The sequence below is a fragment of the Osmerus eperlanus genome, chromosome 5 (assembly GCF_963692335.1).
Source record: "Osmerus eperlanus chromosome 5, fOsmEpe2.1, whole genome shotgun sequence".
NCBI lineage: Eukaryota > Metazoa > Chordata > Actinopteri > Osmeriformes > Osmeridae > Osmerus > Osmerus eperlanus.
Genome location: NC_085022.1, coordinates 9,121,343 through 9,146,504, shown reverse-complemented (window position 1 = coordinate 9,146,504; position 25,162 = coordinate 9,121,343). Strand labels below are relative to the sequence as shown.

The window sequence follows — 25,162 nt, the reverse complement described above, 5'->3', positions numbered from 1 at the left end:
CACTGCTAGTATACTCGTAAGTACCATGATAATAGTATACTTTTTATACTAAGTATACTTACAAAATAAACTTGAAGTATATTTCTTTTTTGTAAGGGATCTTGGGGCTAAGGACTAAGAAGAGGGGGGTTTGTTTGTTTATTTAAAGGAGATACTGTTTGACATAGCTAGAAGGAAGAGACTGAGGTCTGGTGACCATTAGCTTGTCACCTAGTGGGGGTAGGGTTGATGTTGTAAATGTCCATTGCAAGGGACGCACACATAAAAACACGCACGCACACACGCGCACCAGGTCTATGCAAGGGAGTCAATGAAAGAAGAGCCATAGGCCATTTGCAAGCATTGTTTTAACCAATGAGTGTCAAGAGCGGGTCTGTTTAAATAGGTAACTAGAACAACATGCTAGTGGATAAACTTTGTAGCACAATGGCGTGTGATGTTTTTGTCTCCTTGTGGGCCAGTCGCAAGCAATAAAGCTTTCTTAACTTGTTCACCTACTGACTGTGCAATGCTTGATAGATTAATATTTCTGAAAGTAATGCGTAATGATTTTGTGTTCACTCAACTGAAAAAGTGTGATCTATGTGGCAATAATCCTTTCAGCTTGTCTCCTTGGCCCATGTCTTAGTCTTGCTCGGATTACTGCTGCCATTTCACCAGGAGGCATATGCGAGAAAACCTGCATCCTAGTTTATACCTGCTTTTAAGAGGCGCAGAATTTTCACCGCAAAATAGAGGCGCACTTTCACGGGTGTTTTTTGTACATACCGTGGAATACATAATTAGGCACACTTTACGCATCCCCTCCTGTCTCTTTATGGGAAACTCCCACTTTCCCCTTGACCCTCCTGTGAATGCATATGCATGACACGGAACAGCGCAATTTGCCATTTTCAGTTCCCGCGACAGGCAGTCTGCGCTTTTACCTCAGTGCGGCATGTTTGTACATACCTCGCCATGCTTTTACGTGCACGTTGCAAAACAAATATGCCTGAAGTGGGTGCAAAAGCGTTAGTACATGAGGCCCTGAGATTACTCACTGCCGAGAGAACCCGCTCAGCACTTGCTTGCTATGTCTATGTCATGACTTGTGTAATGCGTCTGCGCTTTTACCTCAGTGCGGCATGTTTGTACATACCTCGCCATGTATTTACGCGCACGTTGCGAAACAAATACGCCTGAAGTGGGTGCAAGAGCGTTAGTACATGAGGCCCTGAGACTACTCACTGCAGAGAGAACCCGCTCAGCACTTGCTTGCTATGTCATAACTTGTGTAATGCGTGTCTCGGCCCAAACCATGCCAGGGACAGTCTGCTTGTTCTCATGTTTGACCGCTGACCGATGACTGCAGGGCCTTCTGCCTCCCCAGTATCGGTGTGGAAGGATCTCCCCGAGATCATCCTTCATGCTGCCATGTGGGTGCTTCAGAGGAAGAAGACGACCTGTGGTTCGGGGGGGTTCTGGGGACCCCCACGAAGAAGTTGTTGAAGAAAACCTTCCCTCCATGCTGAAACTTCAGAACTACATGGACCGTTTGTGGGACGCGCCCTTCTCTGGTCACGCTCCGGTGCAAGCGCTACTCCCATTTACACAAACGGAAGAGTACGCCGTACGTATAGCCCAAGGTATTCCCCCACTAGAGCCTGCACAAGCGGCTTATCTAGACATCTAAATAAGATCCAGTACCTGGGCTTCAACTAAGAACACACACCTGCCTTCTGTGCGTGATTGCCTCTCTGCCTTGCTAAGAGAGGCAATTTTCTTTTATGCTAAGCACACAGTGTGTCTATACAAATCAATTTTGATTTGATTAGATTTGTGTGCTACCGCCGCAGGCCAGGCTGCCCTGCTCTCTGGCGACTAATAAGCTGATTATTGGATGTCCCGAGGGTGGCTTTCCACCCTCCAGACCTCCTCCCACGCCTCCTCCGCTCCTACGCCTGCAGCTCCGGCTCCAGCGAGAGTGGCGTCTCTTTGACCCATGCCGCCATCATGATCCAGCCCTAAGGGGCACAGGAGGGATCGGAAATTACTTTTTTGGGTCCGAGGTTTGGTCCCCACTTCTGTGTGTTGTGTGGAATTTTGCAATAAAGAAAATGGCTAGCCGTTTACGCTACCCTTTCAGCAAAAGACAATGCTTCCATCCTTAATTCAACACTGCCTGATGTAGCTACATGTGCTTCTGATGAATCTAGTTTGCAGCAACTCGCGTCTTTTATTTTGACACGAGGCTGATACACATTTTTAGATGTCTGTACGGCAGCCCCAAATTGTCTGACAGACTGGGTTCCTTCAGGTACGAAGATGGTTGCGCCTCAAACCTCTCTGTCTCTCAACTCTGCACTGTCGACGTTTGTTCCTGAGAGAGCGGCAGTAAAGCTAGCTTGTGACTCAGAGTTGAGAGGCTCTTCCGCACTTCCCATTGCAGCCGATGCAAGGCCTGCCCCCTCTCGCCAACCTAAAGTGTGGCTGGATTCCTTCAGGTCCGCATCTCGTAGATCTGCCACTGCAATGCACTCATCTGCCCTCACTAGAGCAGTTCCTGCTTGTTTGCGGCCGCATCTTAGCGAAAGGCAATCTACTGACGGTTTTGCTCCTTGCAAGCAAGGCTGCACCTTGGGTCATGATACCCTGAGGGTGTCCGGCGGCTGGGGTGTCTCAGAGTTACAGTTGCTTCCAGCAAAGCTTTTGTTTTTTGGATTTTCAAAACCGTTTGTCCGGTACAGCGAGTCAAAGTAGTTGGGTCGTATCTCAGCAAATCTTTGATGGATTCACACCAAACTTGGTATATGTTGTGTATCGATATTCAATTAAGTTTGTTCCCTCGGGGCATCCGTAATGCCCCACTGTTAACCCGCGTTGAATGCTGGGTATCTTTGTCCTAGAAAACTTATAGTAAAAGAATACACGTTATTTCCATCACGGTCTCCTGTCCGATCATTATTTAGTTGTATTGAGTGTGCTATACAACGAAATTGGCGACGAGGATGAGATGTTCTCACGTTTGTGTTGATTATTTTCGGGAAAAGTCCGAGTTTAAAAGTTGTATTTTCGCGGTAAAACGACGCAAAGAAAATGAGGAGTTAGCTAGTGATGAATGAAGCTAGCTAGCTTCCAACGGCTCGTCAGTGAGAGTAAAAAAGGGCAGTGAGTAAAAGTGAGACGATGGCTGCACTGATTGGAAATATAGGACCATTTGAGGAATCTGTGGAACAATGGAGTTCGTACACAGAACGTTTTGAGTACTTTGTGTTAGCCAATGGAATCACAGCAGATGTGGTTGTGCCAACGTTTTTGACTGTCATGGGAGGAAAAACGTTCAATCTACTGCGCAGCCTAGTAACACCTGAAAAGCCTGGAGGTTATTATGAAATAGTGGCTATCTTAACCTGTTTACGCTCCTGTTTCGCCCGCGAGACAAAAATGCTGCCTCCCCCTTCCTCAGTTACGACGCACTAAATTCTAAAAAATATATTTTTTAGACGCTACACATGTTATACATCGTTGGAAAGCTACGATTCTTGTGCTTCCATTGAAATAAACCAATTCAAGATCAAGTCGCAATAGCAAGCAAAGTCAACATCTTTTTCCGGTGAACATTCCTTCAACAATGCCAAAGAAAAAAGTTGTACTCACCCTAAGTTGTTCAAATAGGTCCAGGTGTGCAAATCATGCCATCAAAACTTGATCTGCGTAAGTCCCAAGGGTTCAAAGTATCTAACCATGTAAAGTAATTCGTCCAAATACAATGTTTTACGTTCATGAATAGCCATTATCCTTTGTTTCATTATGCAAGTTAGCCGACGGAAGAAACAACTTGTTCACATAAAAGTGTTATTTTCTCCGATTTATCAACGGAGTATTTACAAAATGAAGGTCTCAAAATGTCCGTTGAACCCTCCCCTTTTGATTGACACCTTGTTCGACCCAATAGGAGCTTCCATGCCCCGTTGACAGCCCTCTAAAGCCAACTAGGTCTGTGCGTCCTGCCCCCCGCCCCCCCCCCCCCCACACTGGTTCTAAACAAATTTCTCGAACTGGCTTCGACTGGCTCTGAAATTAGCTCGTTAGCCTTGTAGCTGACAGCTAGCTGAAAATGCCAATACCTCATTTGTATGCGTCTGTGGAGCCTTCAAAATAACAGTCGATTGCGCAATATGGTTGACAGAATCAGTGTTCTTTGTGCGCCAATCCTTGGAATCAGATAAAGCACTCCAATGTGTTCATGCTTCAGTTTTTGTGTTTCAGTATTACTAATTAGGGATTTAGCTATTATATATGATATTTCTAAGTACCAGAGATGGGCCAGAGATAACAATTATGAAAAATAATACCTTTTTATTTGACCTTGACCTTGGTTACAAAGGGTCATTTTGGAGTCTCCAAAAGACCCTTTTAGAAAATTCCTGGATGTACTCTTATAAAAACATGTGTCAAATATGAATATATTGTGGTATTATGTTTGACTTTTGATTTGAATTGGGTAAGGCTTCAACCTGTGGTCCAATTTAGTCTTCCAGATAATACCTACCACCTCTAGGCCTATTCAGGCCTCTGTTTTCAAAACAAAATCTAGGCGGAAATAGAAATTTTCACTTTCCTTGTGTTCAAGCTTCTATTACTCAACACTAGAAGGACTGACAGGGGTCCTGACAACAGGGGACATAACTTCAGAGTGTCAGCTTTCAAAAGAGATCATTTACATGCATGTACTCCAAATGGTTCAAGAACAGCTTCCAATTTACTTTGGGTATGCTGTTTAGGCGTTTTCAGGCAAATTTAACAGGAACATGAAAAGGTTAAAAGCACACTATTCTCCCAAACCACTTATCATTGCTGAGAGATTCAGATTCCACAAGAGAAATCAAGAGGAGGGGGAATCAATCGCACAGTTTGTGGCTGTACTGAAACAGTTATCAGAACACTGTGAATTTGGACATTCTCTAAATGACACTATACGTGATAGGTTAGTGTGTGGCATTCGCAGTGGGGCAATTCAGAAACGCCTTTTGACTGAGTAACTTAACTTTGCAAAAAGCAATAGAAGTGAGTACTTCAATGGAAATGGCAAACAAAGATGCACAGCAGCTAAGTACATCAACCCAAGTACATAAGGTGTCTACGTATTTCAGACACAAAACTGTAGGTGGCAAGCCATGCTATCACTGTGGGAAAACAGGTCACCAAGCAGAGGAGTGTTGGTGCAAAGACTTAGGGCTTCATGTACGTACATTCGCAAACGTAGCGTTATTAGCGCCATGGCCAACCCGCAGATTGCGCACTCTGTGATACTTCAGTTTACGTCGTATTTACGAAACCTGCAGGTCATCAGGTAATCAGCGCCTTTCTCCGCCCACTATAGCGTACATTGCGAGCATTTAAATGCGCAATTGAATGGGCCTCCTTCTTTCTCTCTATCATGGATCAGCCACCAAAGTCAAAACAGCAATGACTGTTTGAAGTGATCCTGATGCCAATATTTGTAATGTAGCGAAGAGTTTAACAACTGCTGGAATGGAATGTGAACGCTGAGTCGGAGATTCGATGTAATCTTTGATTTCTTCCAGTAACTGTAATATTGCATGGCTGCTTAATCTGTAACGCGTAATGATTTCGTGTTCACTCAACTCAAAAAGTGTGATCCTTGTGGCAAAAATTATTTTGCCTATGTCTTCGTCTTGCTCGGGTTACGGCTGCCATTTCACTAGGAGGCATATGCGCATCCTGGTTTACGCCTGCTTTTAACAGGCGGAGAATTTTCACCGCAAAATAGAGTTGCGCTTTCACAAGCGGGTTTTGTACATACCGCGGAATACATAATTAGGCGCACTTTACGCATCCCCTCCCATCTCTTTTTGGGAAACTCCCACTTTCCCCTTGACCCTCCCGTGAATGCATATGCATGACACGGAAAAGCGCAATTTGCCATTTTCAGTTCCCGCGACAGGCACTCTGCGCTTTTACCTCAGTGCGGCATGTTTGTACATACCTCGCCATGCTTTTATGCGCAAATACGCCTGAAGTGGGCGCAAAAGCGTTAGTACATGAGGCCCTTAGACTGCAGAAGTTGTGGCAAAAAGGGTCACATTGAGCGTGTATGTAAAAACAAAAAGGGACAGTCAACCAGAAATACTGAACAAAGGAAAAGTGATTTCAGGAAGTACAAAAAGAGAGTGCACAAACTGGATCACGCAGAGGAAGACCAAAGTGACACCCCATCTGAAGGGGAAGAGTCTTTGCATGTTTTTTTTTTTTTTTCAGATGATGGGCATGGATACTGGGTTACACCGCTACTGGACGGAAAGGCAGTACGGATGCAAGTGGACACAGGAGCAGCTGTATCCTTGGTGTCTGAGGTTGTATACAAGGAGAAACTACATCACCTCACGCCACAGCCAACGAAGATCACCCTGAAAACGTACACTGGTGAGACTGTACCAGTGAGAGGAATCGTGACTGTAACAGTGAAGCTCAACAGACAGAAGGTAAAGCTACCACTCTACATTGTGAAGGGCAGTCAGCCAGCTTTGCTAGGACGCACGTGGCTGGAAAAGATCAAATTAAACTGGCAGGAAATTCATATGGTTGCAAAAGTTGAGGACATAAACCTACAAGGAATATTGAGAAAACATGCTGAAGTGTTCAAGGGAGAACTTGGAAGTATGAAGGACATAACAGTTAAATTGACAGTGAAACCAAACAGCAAGCCCAAATGCTTCAAAGCCTGGCCTGTCCCATACGCCATAAAGCCAAAAGTTGAAGCTGAACTAGACAAACTAGTCAAGAGTGAAGTACTGGACCCAGTAAGTGTTAGTGAATGGGCTACACCAGTTGTTCCAGTCATGAAGAAAGACGGATCCATCAGACTTTGTGGCGACTTCAAAGTTACGGTTAATCCTGTCTTGACAGCTGAACAATATCCATTACCCCTCATTGATGATCTGTTTGCTGGTTTAGCTGGAGGACAGAAATTCAGTAAGATTGACTTATGTCAGGCCTATCTTCAGATGCATGTTGACGAAGAGTCACAAGAACTGTTGACCATAGTGACTCACAAAGGACTGTTCAGGTACCGGAGGCTTCCCTTTGGGATCACCTCAGCCCCGGCCTTGTTCCAGAGAGCTATGGACCAGATACTGAGTGGGCTCACCGGTGTCCAGTGTTACCTCGATGACCTTCTCATCACAGGTAAAAACGAACAGGAGCACATAAGAAACCTTGACGCCGCTCTACAGAGACTGGAGGACTACGGACTGCGGGTCCGGACGGACAAATGTGAGTTTTTCCAGTCTTCAGTTGAGTACCTGGGGCACATTATCGACGGTGCTGGGCTGCACAAGGCACCATCTAAGGTAAAAGCTGTCGAGGAAGCTCCATCCCCGCAAAATGTGAGTCAGCTGCGATCATTCTTGGGACTACTGACGTACTACGCAAAGTTTGTGCCGAACCTAGCAAACATGCTAAAACCACTGCATGAACTTTTGAACAACACCACCCGGTGGAAGTGGTCAGACAGATGTGAGAAAGCTTTTAAGGAAGCTAAAAGAGCCTTAGTCCATTCAGAAGCCCTCACTCACTTCAACCCCGACTTGCCACTACAGTTAGCGTGTGACGCATCGCCTTATGGTGTTGGTGCTGTGATCTCACACATAATGCCATCAGGGGAAGAAAGGGCAATTGCTTTCGCATCACAGACTTTAAGCAAAGCAGAGAGCAATTATGCACAGATAGAGCGTGAAGCACTCTCTATAATCTTCGGAGTAAAGAAATTCCACCAGTTTCTGTTCGGAAAACGATTCACGCTGCTCACAGACCATAGACCACTAAACTCCATCTTTGGTCCCCACACTGGAATTCCATTGCTCGCAGCCAACCGCATGCAGCGATGGGCCTTACTGTTGTCTGCTCACCAGTATGACATCAAGTACAGAAGAGCTGAGCAGCACTGTAATGCAGACGGCCTCTCAAGGCTTCCCTTACCTGTCTCACACACAAAGCACTCCCAGGCTGAAATCTTCTACTTCAAGGAAGTGAGCAACGCCCCAGTTACCTCAGCCCATGTGAAGAAGTTCACCCACACTGACCCACTGATGTCTGAGGTCATGGACATTGTCACTCATGGGAGAGAAGGAGAGCTGTCAGACAGCCTAAAGCCTTACCTGGTGAGGAGGAACGAGCTCACAGTTCAGGCTGGATGCTTGTTATGGGGTTTTCGAGTCATCATCCCACCGCCACTGAGAAGGCAGGTGCTTGAGGAACTCCATTCAGGGCACTGTGACATGGTGCGAATGAAGGATATTGCGCGCAGCTACTTTTGGTGGCCAGGCTTAGACGCAGCTATCGAAGACAAGGCCAAGTCATGTTCTGCATGTCAAAAGATGAGAAACATGCCTCAGCTAGCCCCACTACACCCATGGGACTTCCCAGTGGAGCCTTGGCAGAGAGTCCACATAGACTTTGCAGGTCCACTGGAGGATCGTATGTTCTTAGTCGTAGTTGACGCACACAGCAAATGGCCAGAGGTCACCATAATGAAGAGCACTTCATCAGAGAGAACCATCGAAGAGCTAAGGTCCATCTTCAGTCGCTTTGGATTGCCCACACAACTCGTTAGCGATAATGGCCCGCAACTGGTGTCTGGAGAGTTCCAGTCATTCATGGAAGCAAACGGAATCCAGCACATCAAGGCAGCTCCCTATCATCCTGCCACAAATGGCCTAGCGGAAAGATTTGTGCAGACAATGAAGCAAGCTCTAAAATCATCACAAGGAAACGGATCACTCAACAAGCGCCTGAGCACCTTCCTGTTGACCTACAGAAACACCCCCCATGCTACAACCAAAGTGGCCCCTTCGTTGGCCATGATGAAAAGGCAACTGCGCACATGACTCGACCTTCTGAGACCACTGAAGACTAAGCAGGTCGTACAGACGCAACAAAGAGCACAGGTAGAGAGACGGAGCAAAACAAAAGACAGAAGCTTCAGAGCTGGAGAGAGAGTTCTTGCTCGGAACTACTGTAAAGGTCCAAAGTGGATACAAGCAACAGTTGTCGCACAAACAGGCCCTGTGTCCTACACAGTTCTAACGCCAGAGGACATCATCTGGAGGAGACACGTGGATCAACTGTTGCCAGGAACCAACCTCAGTGATGACTCAGGTCAAATGGCAAACCCAGAACAGCTACTGGAGCCATTCCATGGGTTTGAGCCATCATCTGAACACCCACTGCAGCAACCTAGAAAGATGGAAAGTGTTCCCTACTCACCTGAAACAGTGGGTGTGCCTACTCAGGGTACTGATGCACCCCAGTCTGGGCATACACCATCACCACTCAGACTCAGAGACAGTGGGACTGTAGACTTACCTGTACGTCGTCATAACCCCACAAGAGAACGACAACCCCCTGACAGATTGAACCTGTAGTCTAGAGACTAACCTCCAACAGTGGGGTAGAATACACCCCAAGGGTAAGTCTGGGAATTGAGGCAGTCTACCCTCTTTCCCTAGTTCAGGAAATGTTATTTTGTTAATTGGGTAAATGTTATTTTATAACATTGTTACAAGTAAAAGGGACTGTTTTATTCAAATGAAAATAAAGTTTCTTAAAGGTTTAAGACTGTAAAAGAGAATAATAAATACAGTGAATATTACTTTTACTTATGGGGATTTAAAAGTAAAGGGGGAGGAATGTTGTGTATCGATATTCAATTAAGTTTGTTCCCTCGGGGCATCCGTAATGCCCCACTGTTAACCCGCGTTGAATGCTGGGTATCTTTGTCCTAGAAAACTTATAGTAAAAGAATACACGTTATTTCCATCACGGTCTCCTGTCGGATCATTATTTAGTTGTATTGAGTATTGAGTGTGCCATACAACAGTATATGTACTCAGAACCCTGTTCGGAGGATGTCTAAAATCTCTTTGCTGCTTGCAACTATATTTGAGGGCAAAGTAGGGATGCTGCAAAGCCACCTATTGTGTTTCTACCTTATCATTATGGGTGTGCTTGCCTTTGTCGAGGCACAACTTACATTCTCTCTCATATATATTTATTTTCCCACCCGAACTCGTCCCTCAATTTCTGCAGTACATAGATGGTAGATGTCGGTGTCAAAATGTCGGTGTCCAAATGTTCATCTTGGACACGATTGCGTTGCTTGTGTCCGCACAAACGTTACGTTTGATGGTTTAGGCATAATTTAAAGGGGTGATTGACTTGGTTTTGGGGGTATTTCACACTGTTCCTTAAGGTCTCCGAATAGGGTATGTAACATTGGTTGGGCTGAAAATGGCCCTGGTGCTGTTCTATGCCCCCTGATACATCCAGTGAAATGTTCCCGGGAAAAAACACTAGGTTTCTCCTTTTATGTTATGCTCATGAATATATAGATGAGCTGCGCACTGATTGGTTGGTTTACAACGAGTGAAGCTGCGGACCAAAGACGCAACACGGCCAACAGCACTCACTGAAACAAGAAGGTGGAGACTTGAAATAAAAACATACAAATAAATCTATTGTGTCTAGACAACACTGTTTTCAACTGATTGACTAGATATCATTTGAAATAATTACGTTAGTAGTTTCCACTTCTGTTGTCGAAGCAAACAGGATCAATAAACTAGGCTAAATCATTGCCAATAAACTAGGCTAAATCATCACACATTATACCTATGCTCTTGCGTTAACAAGCTAAACTAGTTTACATGCATACAGTCTAGGTGTTTTGAAAACCTGGGACAATGTAAAGCAGGATTTGCTATGAAGCTGTTGCTGAAAAGAGGTGCGTTCCGACCTTATGTTCATCACAACCGCAAGCTGTAGTATTATTTTGTCGATAAGTTATTAGCAATGCTAACGTATCCTGTATCTAGCACCTGCCTTTCTCCAGTTCTTTCAAATTGATAATCTAGACAGGCGTTAGCAATAGGCTAGACTGCTATTTGTTTTCTGGCTATTTTTTCGGAAGCTTCCCTTCTAATGCCGACTACAGCTAGTCTAGCTAGAGTCATTTGCCAAGTAAGGTATGTTAATGTGTTTAGAAACATATTTAGCATTCTACCTATGCTAGATACAGGAGACGTTAGCATTGCTAATAGGCTAACTGTTAGCGACAAAATCATACTTACAGCTTGCGTTTGTGATGAGCATACGGTTGGAACAGCACCTCTTTTCAGCAACAGCGGCTTAGCAAATCCTTCTTTAAATTGTCCATGGTTTTCATTCAAAAATGTCCTTGGTGAAATGGTTCGAGCAAATGTGTAATTGAGGGTCGAATTGCACAGGGATCTTCTCATAGACAAACATCACAGCCCGTCGAGTGTTTGGTTCCCCCAGCTAGCAGGGAGGAATCGGCCCAGAAGCGGCCCTTTTCCGGCCAGCCAGAACTTAATGAATCGGCCCAGAATCGGCTGTCGGACTCGGGCCGGAATCAAAATGAATGACTGCCCAGAATTGGCCCATGTAAATCGGGCCGATTCCGTGTACCGGAATATAACCGACAATGCCAGCATCTCACCAGAATCCCCCCAGAAGCGGCCCGATGGACATTTAACTAAATTTAAATGACCCAAATGTGGATTTTTATATAAAATATTACGCTACTATTATTCATTTGACACACAGGCCTACAAATTCATCCCAATCCACAACGTTTTTAACGCTGATCAATTGCCTTTCACAAAGTATCGATAATACTAGGCTACTTAAAAAGGAAAAACTCATAGGCCTAGCCTAATTGAATAAAACATTTTTGGGGGGGTTTACAATCTATTTTGTAAAGCTGTGCCAGGTATTCTGGGATGTGCATCACTCTTCGGTCTGGTCACTTCTCCCTCGCTCTCTCCTTTTTCTTCCTCCATCTCTGTCTGGGGATAGCTGCATCCATCGCTTGATGTACTTTTCTATTTCCGCATCAGGAACTCCGGGGGCCTGTACTACGAATCAAGATCAACATGCTCTGGATCACTTTCAGTTCCCGGCTACGCGAAGCGTAACAATCGCAATCACGATAAGTGGTATCACGACGGCGGTTATCATCTCTCTAACGCTGCGTTCACACTGCAGCGTTTTTTAACGCTCTGCATCGCTTGCCTTCCCACAGTACACCACGCTCGGGGGCGTGTTAGACAAGTTAATACAGAGTTGTAGTTCTCTAAGGTCACTGTTGTAGTCATGGCCAAGCGTGCAGATTTGGGTTCATGTACTCACAATATCGATCAAAATACCACTTTTACACAACATTTATGTAAGTGCAAGATTTTACTAGTGCAAGATTACAGTAGAATACATGTTACGCCACCGGTCACTCAACCAGTCGTTTGTAGGCTGGGCTAGCGAGCTAGCAGTGGCACAGAACAGTCACGTAATGTGACGAGACTGAATTTAAAAGTAGGCTATAAAAACACACTAGGAACACTGACGACATCGGCAACCATGCACCATGCATTATTAGTTTAATGTAATCTTTAAATTCAGGCTCGTCACATTAGTAACTTTGTTCTGAACAGAACTGGGTGTGCAGACACATACGAAAAGTTTCTCCTCCATCTTGAAATTGTGAAACCTAGAAATGTTTATCATGACCAACGGTTGCTACGTTACAAGAAACAAGAAACCAATCCGATTGGCCAACGCTAGCGTTTTCACGCTCCTCGTTTACATAAAGTTGAGAAAATCCAACTTGCAACGCTCCGCTCCGCTCGCCTTCCCACAATGCCCTACGCGAGCGTCAACGCCTGGTTTCATTGAAAATGAATTGGAAGCCGACGCCCCGCGCCGCCCGCTCCGCTGCAGTGTGAACGCACTATTACTCAACCCAGATCTTTCCAATCTAGAGACGTGCGCGTTCACATAAAAGGGCGGTGTTTTCACCGTATGTCCAATCGCAAATATGTACAGAACAAGAGCCGCATATTTTACTCAGGAGGAGCAAACGATAATTATGGAAACTTATCAAACGCACAAACATACAATACAGGCAAAGAGTAACACCGTCGCGGCTGCCAAGTCAAGGAGAGAAAGCTGGCAGAAAATTGCCGACGCTGTTAATGCGTACGTTACATGACTTATTGATATCACTGGCCCAGGCACAAGATGTTACCTAATTACACTTGTGCGTTCCATAACGTTAAACTTAAGTTGCTGTAATATTTTAGTTGCAACCCTGCCAGTGCTAAACGGTCCTGGGAGCAAATAAAAAAACAAATATAAAAACATCATTCAAACCGGTAAGTAGCAGTAGGCAATACTTGCACATATGTTAAGGCCAACAAGTACAAGGCTGAGTTGCCTGAGTCAGTCCCTTTTGTAGGATATTGGTATAAGAGCGTCTGCTAAAAGACTAAATGTACAAAGGGCCTATAGAACAATTAAATCGCTTGCAGCCAACAGGAAGAAAAGTGAGGTGAGGAAAACTGGAGGGGGCCCTCCTCCACAGGACTTCACTCCTGCCGAGGAGCTGGCCCTCTCCAGCAATCAGGGTCGCCCCATAATGGAAGGAATGGAAGGGGGCATCTCTTCAGACCCTGGTGGCAGCAGATCAGACACCCAGGCATGTATACAGGGTATGTTTCAAGTAATCTATGTGACCATGTTCATTCAACAATTATTTATGAATATTGTAGGAGTGAAATGTATTACTGTTCTCTGTAGTGAAAGGAAATACAGTGGTGTTGCTGCCACCACCCACTGTCATCCCACGGTGCCATACAGAGGTAACAGTGAAACTAATAGTCATACGCCAGTATGTATGCCATATGTGGTTGCTGAATATTGATCAAATATGACATTCACTTTCTCAGTGTGGAGGCCCTAGATGAGAACGCCTGCTCAGAGAATGCTTTGGGGGTACGCTTTTCAGTTTTTTACCACTTCCAACACAGATGCTGAGAGTGCGTGAACGTGTGGCTGTGATTGAAGTGTCTGTAATGACTTGCTAAAGGTGGTGGTCAGAACATGAGACACAAGTCCTTAAATTGCTCATTTCAAATATGACTCAATTGATTAAATTGCTTTGGTGTTAAACTCAGCAGGAAGAGGAACTTTTTCCTCCCCCTGAGCCTAGGGCCTCCACCTAGGGCCTCACCTTGGTCAAGCCAAAGACATGGGGTAAGCAATGAACCTTGAAACACAGTAGTCAAATGGACACCTTCAACTTTCTCCAAGTGTGCATTGCAAAGGGACAATGCTCTTTATTTGTTTCAGGTTGGAGCAGACAATGTGAGGGCCCTCTACAAGAGGACCCTGGAGCTCGATATTGAGCATAAGACTCTATTAATAAAAAAAACAAGGCTGGAGATTGAGAAACTTCAGTATGAGAAGAAGGTAGTACATGACTGAATGTATGAATGACTTACAATCAACTTACAGTTACACTGACATTCTTTTTCTGTGTTCCTAGGAAAGGGAGAACGCATGAGGAGGATGCATTTTGTTTTCTATGTTTTGGACTTTTTATACCTTTTTTGTGGCTTGTCCCCAAAGATTTATTTTGTGCCTTAGTCCTTTGAGGGGTTTTTCAACATTTCTTTCTTTCAATGTTCTATTTATTGTTTGTGAAAATTGAAATAAATGTAAAAAAACATCAAAATTCAATGAATGTAGTGAAATCATTTATTTAACTTGTGAAGAGCATTGCATGGTACCATACACGTTGTTCTTTTTGGTTTGAAATGTTTCGGTTGAAAGAAACCCCAATTTCTGATATGGAAATTATTAGAAAATGGGTCAAAGCAACCCAAATAAAAAAGGGTTAAGGGGAGACACCCCAGTGAATAGGGTTAACATATCAACATGAAACCTGCCCAGTTGATAACTAATATTAGGTCAAATATTGTTTTCAATACTAGTGTCCTGTAAATGTATGTTTCAATGAGCAAATGATGCATTAAGTTGTAAAATATAATATAATTTGCATACATTTCCAGCACGGAAATCAGAACATTGGATGAAGACAGAATGCAAATCCTTGTTTCATTTTGTCACCATATTAAGAGTCCAAAGTTTCTACATAGGGCACTCTGGATATCTTTCATCACTCCATAATCCGAATATGGTGGCAACATTAAATACATTTATATTTAGTCATTTAGCAGACGCTCTTATCCAGAGCGACTTACAGTAAGTACAGGGACATTCCCCCAGGGCAAGTAGGGTGAAGTGCCTTGTCCAAGGACACAAATAAAATCTACATAGCTCAAATGCTATGGAACCAAAATAGCCCAACTGAAAAGTAAAAGGTAAAGAATGCCGCTACATGACTAAATGTAAAGAAAAATGGCTACAGAAAAATGGCTTAGCCTGTCTCCCCTTAAACAAAAAAACTGCCGCGTTATAGCGTCTCTCACAGCCCTGCCAGTAGGGTAGTCGAGGGTGATGGGGTCTACTACATCTGGGGGTTGCTGGCTGACAGGTGGGGCTCTCTCCCTTCTTATGGAGGCCACATTGTGGAGCACGACACAGGCTGTCACCACTTGACAAGCCCGGTCTGGGGCCACTCGGAGGCCACGCAGGCAGTTGAAGCGTGCTTTCAGGATCCCAAAGGTCATCTCTATCTCGACCCTTGTTCGGTTGAGGGCCACATTAAAATAATTCTGTGGCCGTGTGTTGGGGTCCGGATAGGGGGTCATCAAAAAGGGCTGACAGGCGTACCCTCGGTCCCCTACCAGCAATCCACTGAAGAGCCCTGAAGAAAATTAATATTAGCATAATCGGTATAACAAAATGCAATACAAAATGTTAGTTACAATTGCCATACCTTGCTCTAGTCTGTGGCACAGTGCAGACTCCCTAAATATCCGGGAGTCACGGACTGACCCAGGCCACTTTGCCTCAATGCTGGTCACCAAGCACTGATGGTCACAAGTCATCTGCAAAATAATCTTGTGTTAGAATCCATCCACATAACAGCATTAACGTGAAGGAAACATCAATGTGCATTAGAAGGACTCCTCCTTTACCAGTATGACCAAACATGTGTAGCCTGTCCTGCAGCAATGGGGATATGGGTGCAATCGATTGCCCCAATCACCCTTGGGAAGCCTAAAGAGTTTGATGAATTTCAATATTATTATATATATATATTTCATATGCAAGATTATTTATAGATGAAGTTTAAATTTAAGGGAATATTTACCTGCTATTTCATAAAAGCCCTCTTTTATTGTCTGCGTGGGCAGGTGCCCTGGGAACACAACAAATGTGTCCACATGTGCCGTTAGAGCAAGCACCACCTTGCGAATAGCGCGGCAGAACGTGTTTTTACTAAAGGCCGATTTATACTTCTCCGTTTTTACGGATACGGACACAGGGAACGCCCTCTCCGACGAGGATATCCCTCTCCGTGCCCTCTCCGAGCCCCTCGAAGAGCTCTACGTGCACCTCCTGATTTTCCTGACTATCCGTCTGTCCGTCCGTCATTTTACGGATACCCCTTGGCTGTGATTGGTCCGTATTAAGAACCGCTTGCGTCAGGGGCGGGGTTGCCGTGATGGCCGTGATAAACAGGACGAACAGAATCCTTTGACCGCCATTGCTGTAAGTTTTTACAATTCATATTTCAGCTAAACAGTACATGTAAATCAGCATCTGAATTCAAATGTGACGAGAAATGGGCAGTGTAGTTGCTGAAAATGTGCGTATTTTATTGATGAAACGGCTAATTTGTACATTTGCTCCGACTTCTCGATAACCTAGGTAAATACACACTCGATGACGACTTACAAAAAACCGTTGCGCCACCTACTCTTCTGGCGGTGAATTGTTTTCAGCACCCACAGCCTTCGGAGTACTATAAATTCAATCAATCCGTCCGACTCCGTCCGTCCGTCTGTCCGTAACGGAGTCGGAGAAGTATAATTCGGCCTTAAGGTTCTCCGCATCACCCACACTGTACATGAAAGTACCCGTTGCGAAATACCGCAACGCTACGCATACAGTGTGTGGGACTGTGAGCGCACGGCTTCGATGTGTCGCATTTGCAACATACGGCTCAAGAAGCTGGCAAAGATAGGTCATTCCCTCAGCTGAAAATCTATATCTTTCATAAAGATGGTCATCATGGAATGCCAACGGGTTTTGCCGGTCTCTAAAAGTTCTGGCTCTTCTGAGCGCACCTCTCACTATCCGCGCACCAAGCTCCACGGGGTTTTCCACGAACGGTGACGCCATTATCCTCTCAAGAATGAGTTAGTGGGCAGGGTTTTTATACCGGTTGATCTCTGATCTCCAACTTAACCTGCTCCCGACCAGGTTAGCCGTTCAGCATGTGTTACCATGGCGATCTACCCCGGTAACAAGTGATCCTCCGTCGTAGTACAGAAAACCCTGGGTTGAACCTGAAGTTACCTCGCTAACTCCAAATCTTGATTCGTAGTACAGGCCCCGGAATGGTTACGACGCACAGAACCTTATTAGAAAGAGAGAACATTTAACATGTATTCAAATAGTCCCTGAAATATTACTACTCATAGTCAATGGATATCCCTTATTATAATTTTTTTTATCAAGGGCCCTTTGTAAAATATATCCCATTCATTATATTCTTTCTTCCACAGAAACTGTGTTGTCATATAAACTGTGTTGTTATTATGAATTTCCTTTGCTGACAATCAAAACATCAGCCTGTTCGATTTAAAGATCCTGTAAGGTGGAATTAAAAACGAGTTTCAAGTTCACCACACCACAGAATAATGTGTTATTAACTACCCATCCAAATTCGAATGAAATAAAAACGCTGACAAGTATGTTAAATTAGGCTTTGAAATCGTAAGAAAATCATCAGTCTTCTCTGTTCGAGACTGGGGGGGCGTGTCGCCTGAAGGAGCTGAAGCTCGGCCCCCTCGCTGGAAGGCACCGCCTCTCTCAAGTAAGCTACCTACGACCCAGATAATGGACGCTACGTCAAGCCGAACAAAACAGTAGAGAATTAGAATGTATTTGTTCAATGAGACATGAAACATACAGATGCATATAAATGAAATATTCCCCCGAGCTGTAACACAGGAGTAAACATTTACAGCAGAGACAGCAGACAGTGAGCTCTCCAACTACTTCTAGCACATTAGTTACCATTTCACCAAAATACCATCATTCTACACCGAGTAGCCTAATATCAAGTTAGCGGTTTGCACTAATTAGTGATGAACTGCTGGCGGCGGTGGATGGTCTAGGTGCGACCGGAGGATGAACGGCCGGGGGGGCGATGCTCGGTACAGCTCTGCGCTGCAAGAGAAGCCGTGTGTTTGTGAACCCCGTCTGTCTCTGGTCCATGTTAAAACTGTCCGCCGTGAAATGGTCAGTGGCGCAGAGGCGGCTGTTGGAGTTTATCCAAAGCTTTCCATGAGCGTGGCTCTTCACAAAATCTATCCACCTATTTTTCCTTTCATTATCAACAGGGAACTTAAATGGCGTTGCAGCGCAGCTGGAGTTCTTGCATCCAGGGAAGATGCAGTTGCGGGTGGTGGGAGACATCCTGAAGCTAGCTAGCTAGCTGATGTAAGCAGTACAGCAGGAGGAGCCATTCAGTGATCTGACGTAGATGGGGCGAAATGACGTAGATAGGGCATTTTTTGGCTCCGCCCATTAAAACCTGATCTGTAAACGGAAGAGAAACTGTTCTTCGGTTTAACTCCACATTTCAGTGCGACAAAGTTTTAACGCTTTGCACATACTTTCAGGAACTAATTTCACACGTATATAATGTTCTTAGAAGCAAAACATGGAATTTACTTTACAGGATCTTTAAATAAACATTTCTGTGACGTTGTGCGTCTGCACCAGCCAATGGTCATGAAAGTCTTACCGATGACAACACTTTTTAAGGCAAGAGGTTCAAAGGCCTGTTTCCCATTGGCCCCTCTCCAATTAATTTTCATGGCCAGGGCATTTGTAAGGAGCTTTCCGAGGATTCTCCACACATTCTCCTTGGTGGTCATCCCTCCAGACAGTCCCAAATATGCGGTCTGAAAAACAAAAAATGTATATGATGATTAGATCACCAATTTGAAGAAAGCTTATGAATTGTAGCCTACTCAGTCAGATTGTGGGTTGATTACTTTTCATCAATACATGTGACAGTTTATAATGTTTTGGCTACATACCAAGTTCTTTTTTATGCCTTGGTCTGAAAGTTGTCCCTCAACTCTCTTCAAATCTTCGAGCGAGGACATTGGAAGTCGAAGGTCGGTCAAATCTGGAACTTCATCCAAATTTGAATCTGGAGCTTTTCCTGGTGGGGTAAGGGATAACTTATTACGCTTGTATATAATGCTATATACAATTAATGGCACAGGCATACTGTGCTGCCTTCCTTCGTTTAATTTGTTTGGGTTGAAACTATGATGTTATTAATTGGGTGAGCTTTGCCTTCGGCAAGGGCACAACCTTTGTTCTCTCACATATATATTATTATTGGGTGTGCTTTGCCTTCGGCAAGGGCACAACCTTTGTTCTCTCACATATATATTATTATTATTATTATTTTTGCCCCCCTAAAACTCAGTCAATATTTGGCCTACATAGACAACGTAGGTGTCAAAAGTTTCGTCTTGGTAGCGATTGAGTTGCTTGTATTTTTATTTACGTTCCGTTGCATGGTTTAGGCTCAAGTTAAGCTTTTGTGGCGAAAAGTGAAGCTAACGGTGGCTAATTTGCTAGCCACAGTCACTGACGTTACTGACGTCACTAACGTCACGAAAACACGCGTGACTACCTGTAGCAGAACATTCGTTTCGCATCTGTTAACTTGGGGGATAGCTAGGCTAACTATAGCTTTACTGCAAGGCAGCTGCAGAAACGCCACAAGCAAAGAGGCCAGGGTGATAACTATTTACTCATTTCACTTTGTGATGTGAAACACAATTGTGAAATGTAATGTACAATATTAGCTGATATTATTAAGGAAGTAGGCCCACATCTACTTTCGGAAACGGTAGTCTACTATTTCACTGAAGCATTAGCATCATGACATTAGCCTCTGTTGCCCGGGAAACACATACTACAGTGGTCTATGATGCATCTGTTTTCAATCGTTAAAATAAACATTCCTCACAAATACATTTTCGTTGTAGGATTTACTATGCTATTACATTACAAGTAAACGATTTGTTGGTGAAATTATCATTACCTGTGGTTTCAAACCAGTGTTGCTCACTGCAACGCTGCCTAGGCGAGGCACACTACAAAAACATCTACACAGCTGTTTAGGAAGTCAAACGGCGACAGAACATGTTCGGCACTCCCCTTACTTAAATCAAAAGTCTTTCAATAGGTGAAACTATCTGACTACTAACCTGAACTTCATTTCCACAGCCTAAACTTTGTCAATCTGTTCATGAAAATAATTAATTTCAGCCTAAACCGTACAACGGAACGTTGAATCGAATTCAACCAACGCAATCGCTACCAAGACGAACACAGCAGTAGTCTAGTACTGTACTGTAGTAGTAGAATTTACGGGGCAGCTTCTCCACACAGGGCTATATCGCATTTTGCGTTGTTACTGACAATGATCGCTACCAGTGAGCTTTTTATGAATGAGCGATTTTCCACTAAATAAATGTCAAACTTATTTTGGGGGCATATTTTCAGTTAGCAGATGGTACTGTTTGAATCGCGATTCCATCTTCTACTGCCGGTAACGTCGTTGAATAGTCTTCAAAGGGGGTTCTTTATTAATGAATGAATGCAATATGAGTAGGCTAAATGCCTAAAAATATCACGAGAAGGGAAAAACTTAAAATGATGTTTAAGTCATAGAGATTAGGTCAATTTTTACACCGGTCTGCCAAATGTATTCGTTTTGATTCAACGATGATGCTGCCTCTTGCAGGGGAAATGAGAAGACATCTATTTCATTCTACACTTCACTCGTATTTTCAGTTGTAAATGAGCAGCAAAAAAATGCTTTTAAATCTATGTTATCTTTATAAATAATAAGTATGCATTTTTATATAAAATACAGAAATATCAGTTGTAAAAATGTCATTAAAAAACTGACCCCTGTGCAACCGACGCAAGCAAGCACACCCTACAATTTCCCCAGAAATTGTACCCTCTCTAGTTTAGGTTGTTTTGCATTGAGGTACATTGTGTATATCGCCCCCTATGGGATTTCTTTGGTACCTAGCATGCACACGCGGGAAAAGGAAAAACTTCTCCAGTTGAAAGCAAGATGCGCAGCTGAACTCACGTTGTTGTAGTTATTGTCTTGTTACGTTTTTGCCTTGGACACTATTTTGTAAGTACATGTACAGTATGGATAATTGGTGTAAACTTTATATTATATTTGCAGGAAATGTGTTTTGGAACATTATTTCTGTCGATAATGTGTTTGTCAGGACACGCTCCAAGCAGCTAGGTTAGCATTTCGTAGCTAGCTCTCTGTATAGGCTTATTATTTACATTTAGTCATTTAGCAGACGCTCTTTTCCAGAGCTACTTACAGTAAGTACAGGGACATTAACATCGAGGCAAGCAGGGTGAACTGGCAACCTTCAGATTACTAGCCCGATTCCCTAACCGCTCAGCCACCTGACTCCTCCATATTATCGAATGTGAGAGAGTGCTTCTCTTTTACATACATTCGCAGTAAGCTGTTTCTTCATGTTCCTTTGATAGCATGTCTCATTGTGTTTGTGTACTAATGTATGCTTCCATTCCTGTTTGTATTTTCAGTTTTACAAAAATATCAAGAACCTTCAGTAAACATCTAAAGTCAAGCCTTGTGATTACTTGAGATCTTGAGTGTTAGCTACCTGTCTAGCTCTGCATAGAAGCGCACCGCAAGGGCAGAATACATACCGAGGGAAGATGTCTGCTAAGGTAATAGTTATCTCGAGTCAAACAGAGTTAACTGCCAATCAGAAAACATCACCAGCGGTAATCTAAAGACCACCCAGTGGTAATCTAAAGCCAAACTTTTGATACAATTTAAGATCCCTGAATTATGTTCCAGTGGGTCAGGGGAATACAATTTTCGCACCACCAGTTTCAGACCTCTGGTGGGAGCCACAAGTAACACTTACGATCGCATAGCTGCTGTTGAATGTTTGGCTCAGTCCTTGTTTGTGTATTGGAGGTCCCAGGTGTCTCTCTTCTGTCCTCTGGAGGTCTAATGACAGGTGCAGGTGGCAAACCTTTAGAGGTGACTGACCGGTCCTTCCGTGGAAACTTGGCACTTGGTTCATCCTCACTTTCAGTGTCACTGAATATTTGCGTATTTCTGCCCCTGATGTTCAAAATATAAGGTTATTGAACTTGTAAGGATGACCAGTGAAGTACATTCATGTTGATATTTAGCCTATCCACTGAAAGGTTTTTCTTATCAAATTAAGTTGTTAGTTGATATACCTTCCTTTTCTCTTCATGTATGCAGGATGGTCATCCTCTTCTGTCTGCAGATCAGATTGAACCACAGCCATAGGAAGCTTATGGCGAGCCTCTTCATATGTGTCTGTTAGAGAATATTTTAATAACGTGCTGTGTTTAGAATGCAGATGCATATTGTCTCAGTAGGTTGATGTCACTTATAAGTACCGGTAGTTGACTGGAAATATAAGTTTAACTCACCTCTTGTGTACCTGATGTTCACATCAAACAGACCCCATGTTTTGTCAGGTGTTTCTTGACGTTTCACTGCCCTTGTGCAGCGTTCTGTGGAGGAATAAGGCGGCCAGTAGCTCATGCCATCCTGGACCCATGATGAAGGCACAACTTCGGTTTCCTTCTTCTCCGCAGAGATAAAGTCCACAATGTGAAACATGCTGTGTACATTGAGAATGAATTAGCATATTTATTAACCCCACAATTAGCTCACTAGATTGTGTAGGATGTGGTAGGTGAAAACATGTACCTATGTGTTTTATGATTATTTGAAAGACATGTTTTACTTTCCCATGCTTGTTGGTGACTTATGTATAGGCTAATCAAAGGTTTGCAGTGTAGATCCCTTCAATATGACATGAATGACTTTTGACACACTCATGCACCTTTGTAAAGACACATTTGTATTTATAATAGTTAAACACCAATTTCACACAAATATTGTTGTAGTATTTGTAAACACTATTCACAAACTTTAAAAACATTTGGGTAAGGTCTGGTTCCCATATTACCAAAAAAAAATGTTCTGGCATCCAAAATGTTTTACATATAATAGTAAAATACAATCAAGTATCTGCCAATATCTATTGGACTACCGGTACAGATTTCATCTGTTAACCTTCCACTAAGTGAAGAAGTGGCATGCCCACAAATTTGTTTTTAAATGGCAAGAGCACATACTTTACACGGCTTTCATCTACCTTGACACATTTCAAGTTTGAAGACATATCTGACAAAAGAAAGACTCCCAACTGTGAGGATTTAACTGGGTAGTCAAAAAAGTCTGTGACAGAAGTGAACTCATTATACACAACACAGTGGTCCCCTTCTATGCAAATTATATTTCTAACTAAACCTATACTGTCTTTGCTTTTGATGCTAGGTCTCCAGTGACAACCTTGATGCAGAAATTGGCAAGATATATTTCCTTGTATTCACTGACTGTACTGGTAACATGTTGTGGGATAGGACCATCATTGTGATATTTTTTCACCTTAGGGTGAGAAATGTCACTACAACAATCAGAGGTCGAATTTTCCAACTCTGATATCCGTCTTATAACTTGTGCCACAGGAAAGTGTGGACTTCTAACCATTTTTTTTATTTGACCTAAGAAGTTTTCAAAAGGGAAACCCGAGATATTATCAAGATGACTGTGTTGTTGCACATCATCACTTAGATGTATCAGACCATGCACATTGTATACCAAATTTTTGTCCCCATAAAGCTGGCCAAAGTGTTCTACAAAAGACACTAACAAAGTTTTAGCAAAACAGCACATCTGAACAGATAGTGAAGGACTAGCAAGAATTGATATTGCGACTGAAAGGAGCATGAAATTATTGTACACTGGTTCACTCAAAAGGTTGTACAGCACAACCGGCCCGGTGTATAACAAAAATTGTCTGAATTCAGTAGCCTTCCACCTGTGTCTTTCAGCAACAACCCTAGGCTTTCTTGCAACCTCAGAGGGAATATAGCTTTTTAAAGAAAGTAGATGTTGAGACAACTGAGTGACCCTCTGAGATGATAACCGGGATTGAAGTGGACCAATGCTGCCAGTCCATAGCTCTAACAGTTTTCTTGTCACTCCAAGACATACAAGCTGCATGTAGTCATGGGGAAATGCTGTTACCATACCAAAATTAAGTATGCTTAGTGGGGATGTCTCCTTGTGATGTTCCTCATCTGACTGTGCATTGAAGCTACTATCGGTTCTCAGGGGACATTTGGTCTCAGGAAAAGTCATTCTACCTTGAAAATGCACACCATATACTGTACATTTATCACACCCAGCATAGCCTGAGTGTGACTTGATACCTTTGATGAAAGCCCGTGCAGGGGCATCACACATTACAGAACTAATTGTAATAAAGAGTTGTTTTCCTTTAAATGTAAAGCCAGAGTGCAGTTGTTTAGCTTCTTTCACCAAATCTTTTATATACTCTGCCAATGAATTAGGTTTAGATGTTCCACCAAAAAGTGCAATCATAAAGGGTTTCTTAATGTTAAATCCTTGGATCAGTCCCAATATGGGCCACAGTTGCATAGAGGAACTTTTAAAAAGAGGAAGCCCATCAAAATTTAGTTGTAATTTCAACGTATACCTATTTGTGAGTTTCTGCCAAAGTTTGTCGAGTGTGCTAGATATTGAACTTAAAATACCAAAGTAAAAAAAAGTGCCACCAGCAATCCTGTCAATTATGTAGCCTCTGTTGGTATTAAGGAGAGTCCTTGCATCTTTTGGCAAGGTTGGATGATGGAACCTCAGAATCGAAAGCAGGGCTGTTAATGCAACTAATGTTATTCCATATTCAAGAGCCCAATTGACCAAGTAGCCTTTAAAACGGTCTGTTGGACTTTCAACCTCCTCGTCAACCATCTCCTCAACATCTTCAACCTCATCATCAACCATCTCCTCAACATCTTCACCCTCATTATCAATCTCATCATCAACTTCACCCTGCTGTCCACCTTCTTCTAAACCTGCACTGTCCATTGATGCATCAACAAACAGTTGTTTGTTGATGTTGTTGTCCAGTTCTCAAAGTCTTGATCA

General features: G+C 43.3%; 1 protein-coding gene and 1 long non-coding RNA gene across 2 annotated transcripts; one reads left to right on the top strand and one right to left on the bottom strand.

Moving 5' to 3' along the window:
* Positions 1–11,733: 11,733 nt before the first annotated feature.
* LOC134020631 (uncharacterized) lies at positions 11,734–25,041 on the bottom strand. Its single transcript, XM_062460790.1, has 10 exons — positions 24,790–25,041; positions 22,570–22,763; positions 22,351–22,453; positions 21,997–22,228; positions 21,802–21,814; positions 19,101–19,228; positions 18,803–18,962; positions 16,136–16,183; positions 15,348–15,685; positions 11,734–11,931 (listed from the first exon to the last, which is right to left on the bottom strand). The coding sequence occupies exons 2-10, from the start codon at positions 22,760–22,762 to the stop codon at positions 11,809–11,811; spliced, it is 1,338 nt and encodes a 445-aa protein (XP_062316774.1). The 5' UTR covers position 22,763; positions 24,790–25,041; the 3' UTR covers positions 11,734–11,808.
* Positions 12,846–13,717, top strand: LOC134020501 (uncharacterized). The gene is made up of 3 exons (XR_009930399.1): positions 12,846–13,229; positions 13,386–13,565; positions 13,654–13,717. It is a non-coding gene; the product is annotated as an uncharacterized LOC134020501 (long non-coding RNA).
* Positions 25,042–25,162: the final 121 nt, after the last annotated feature.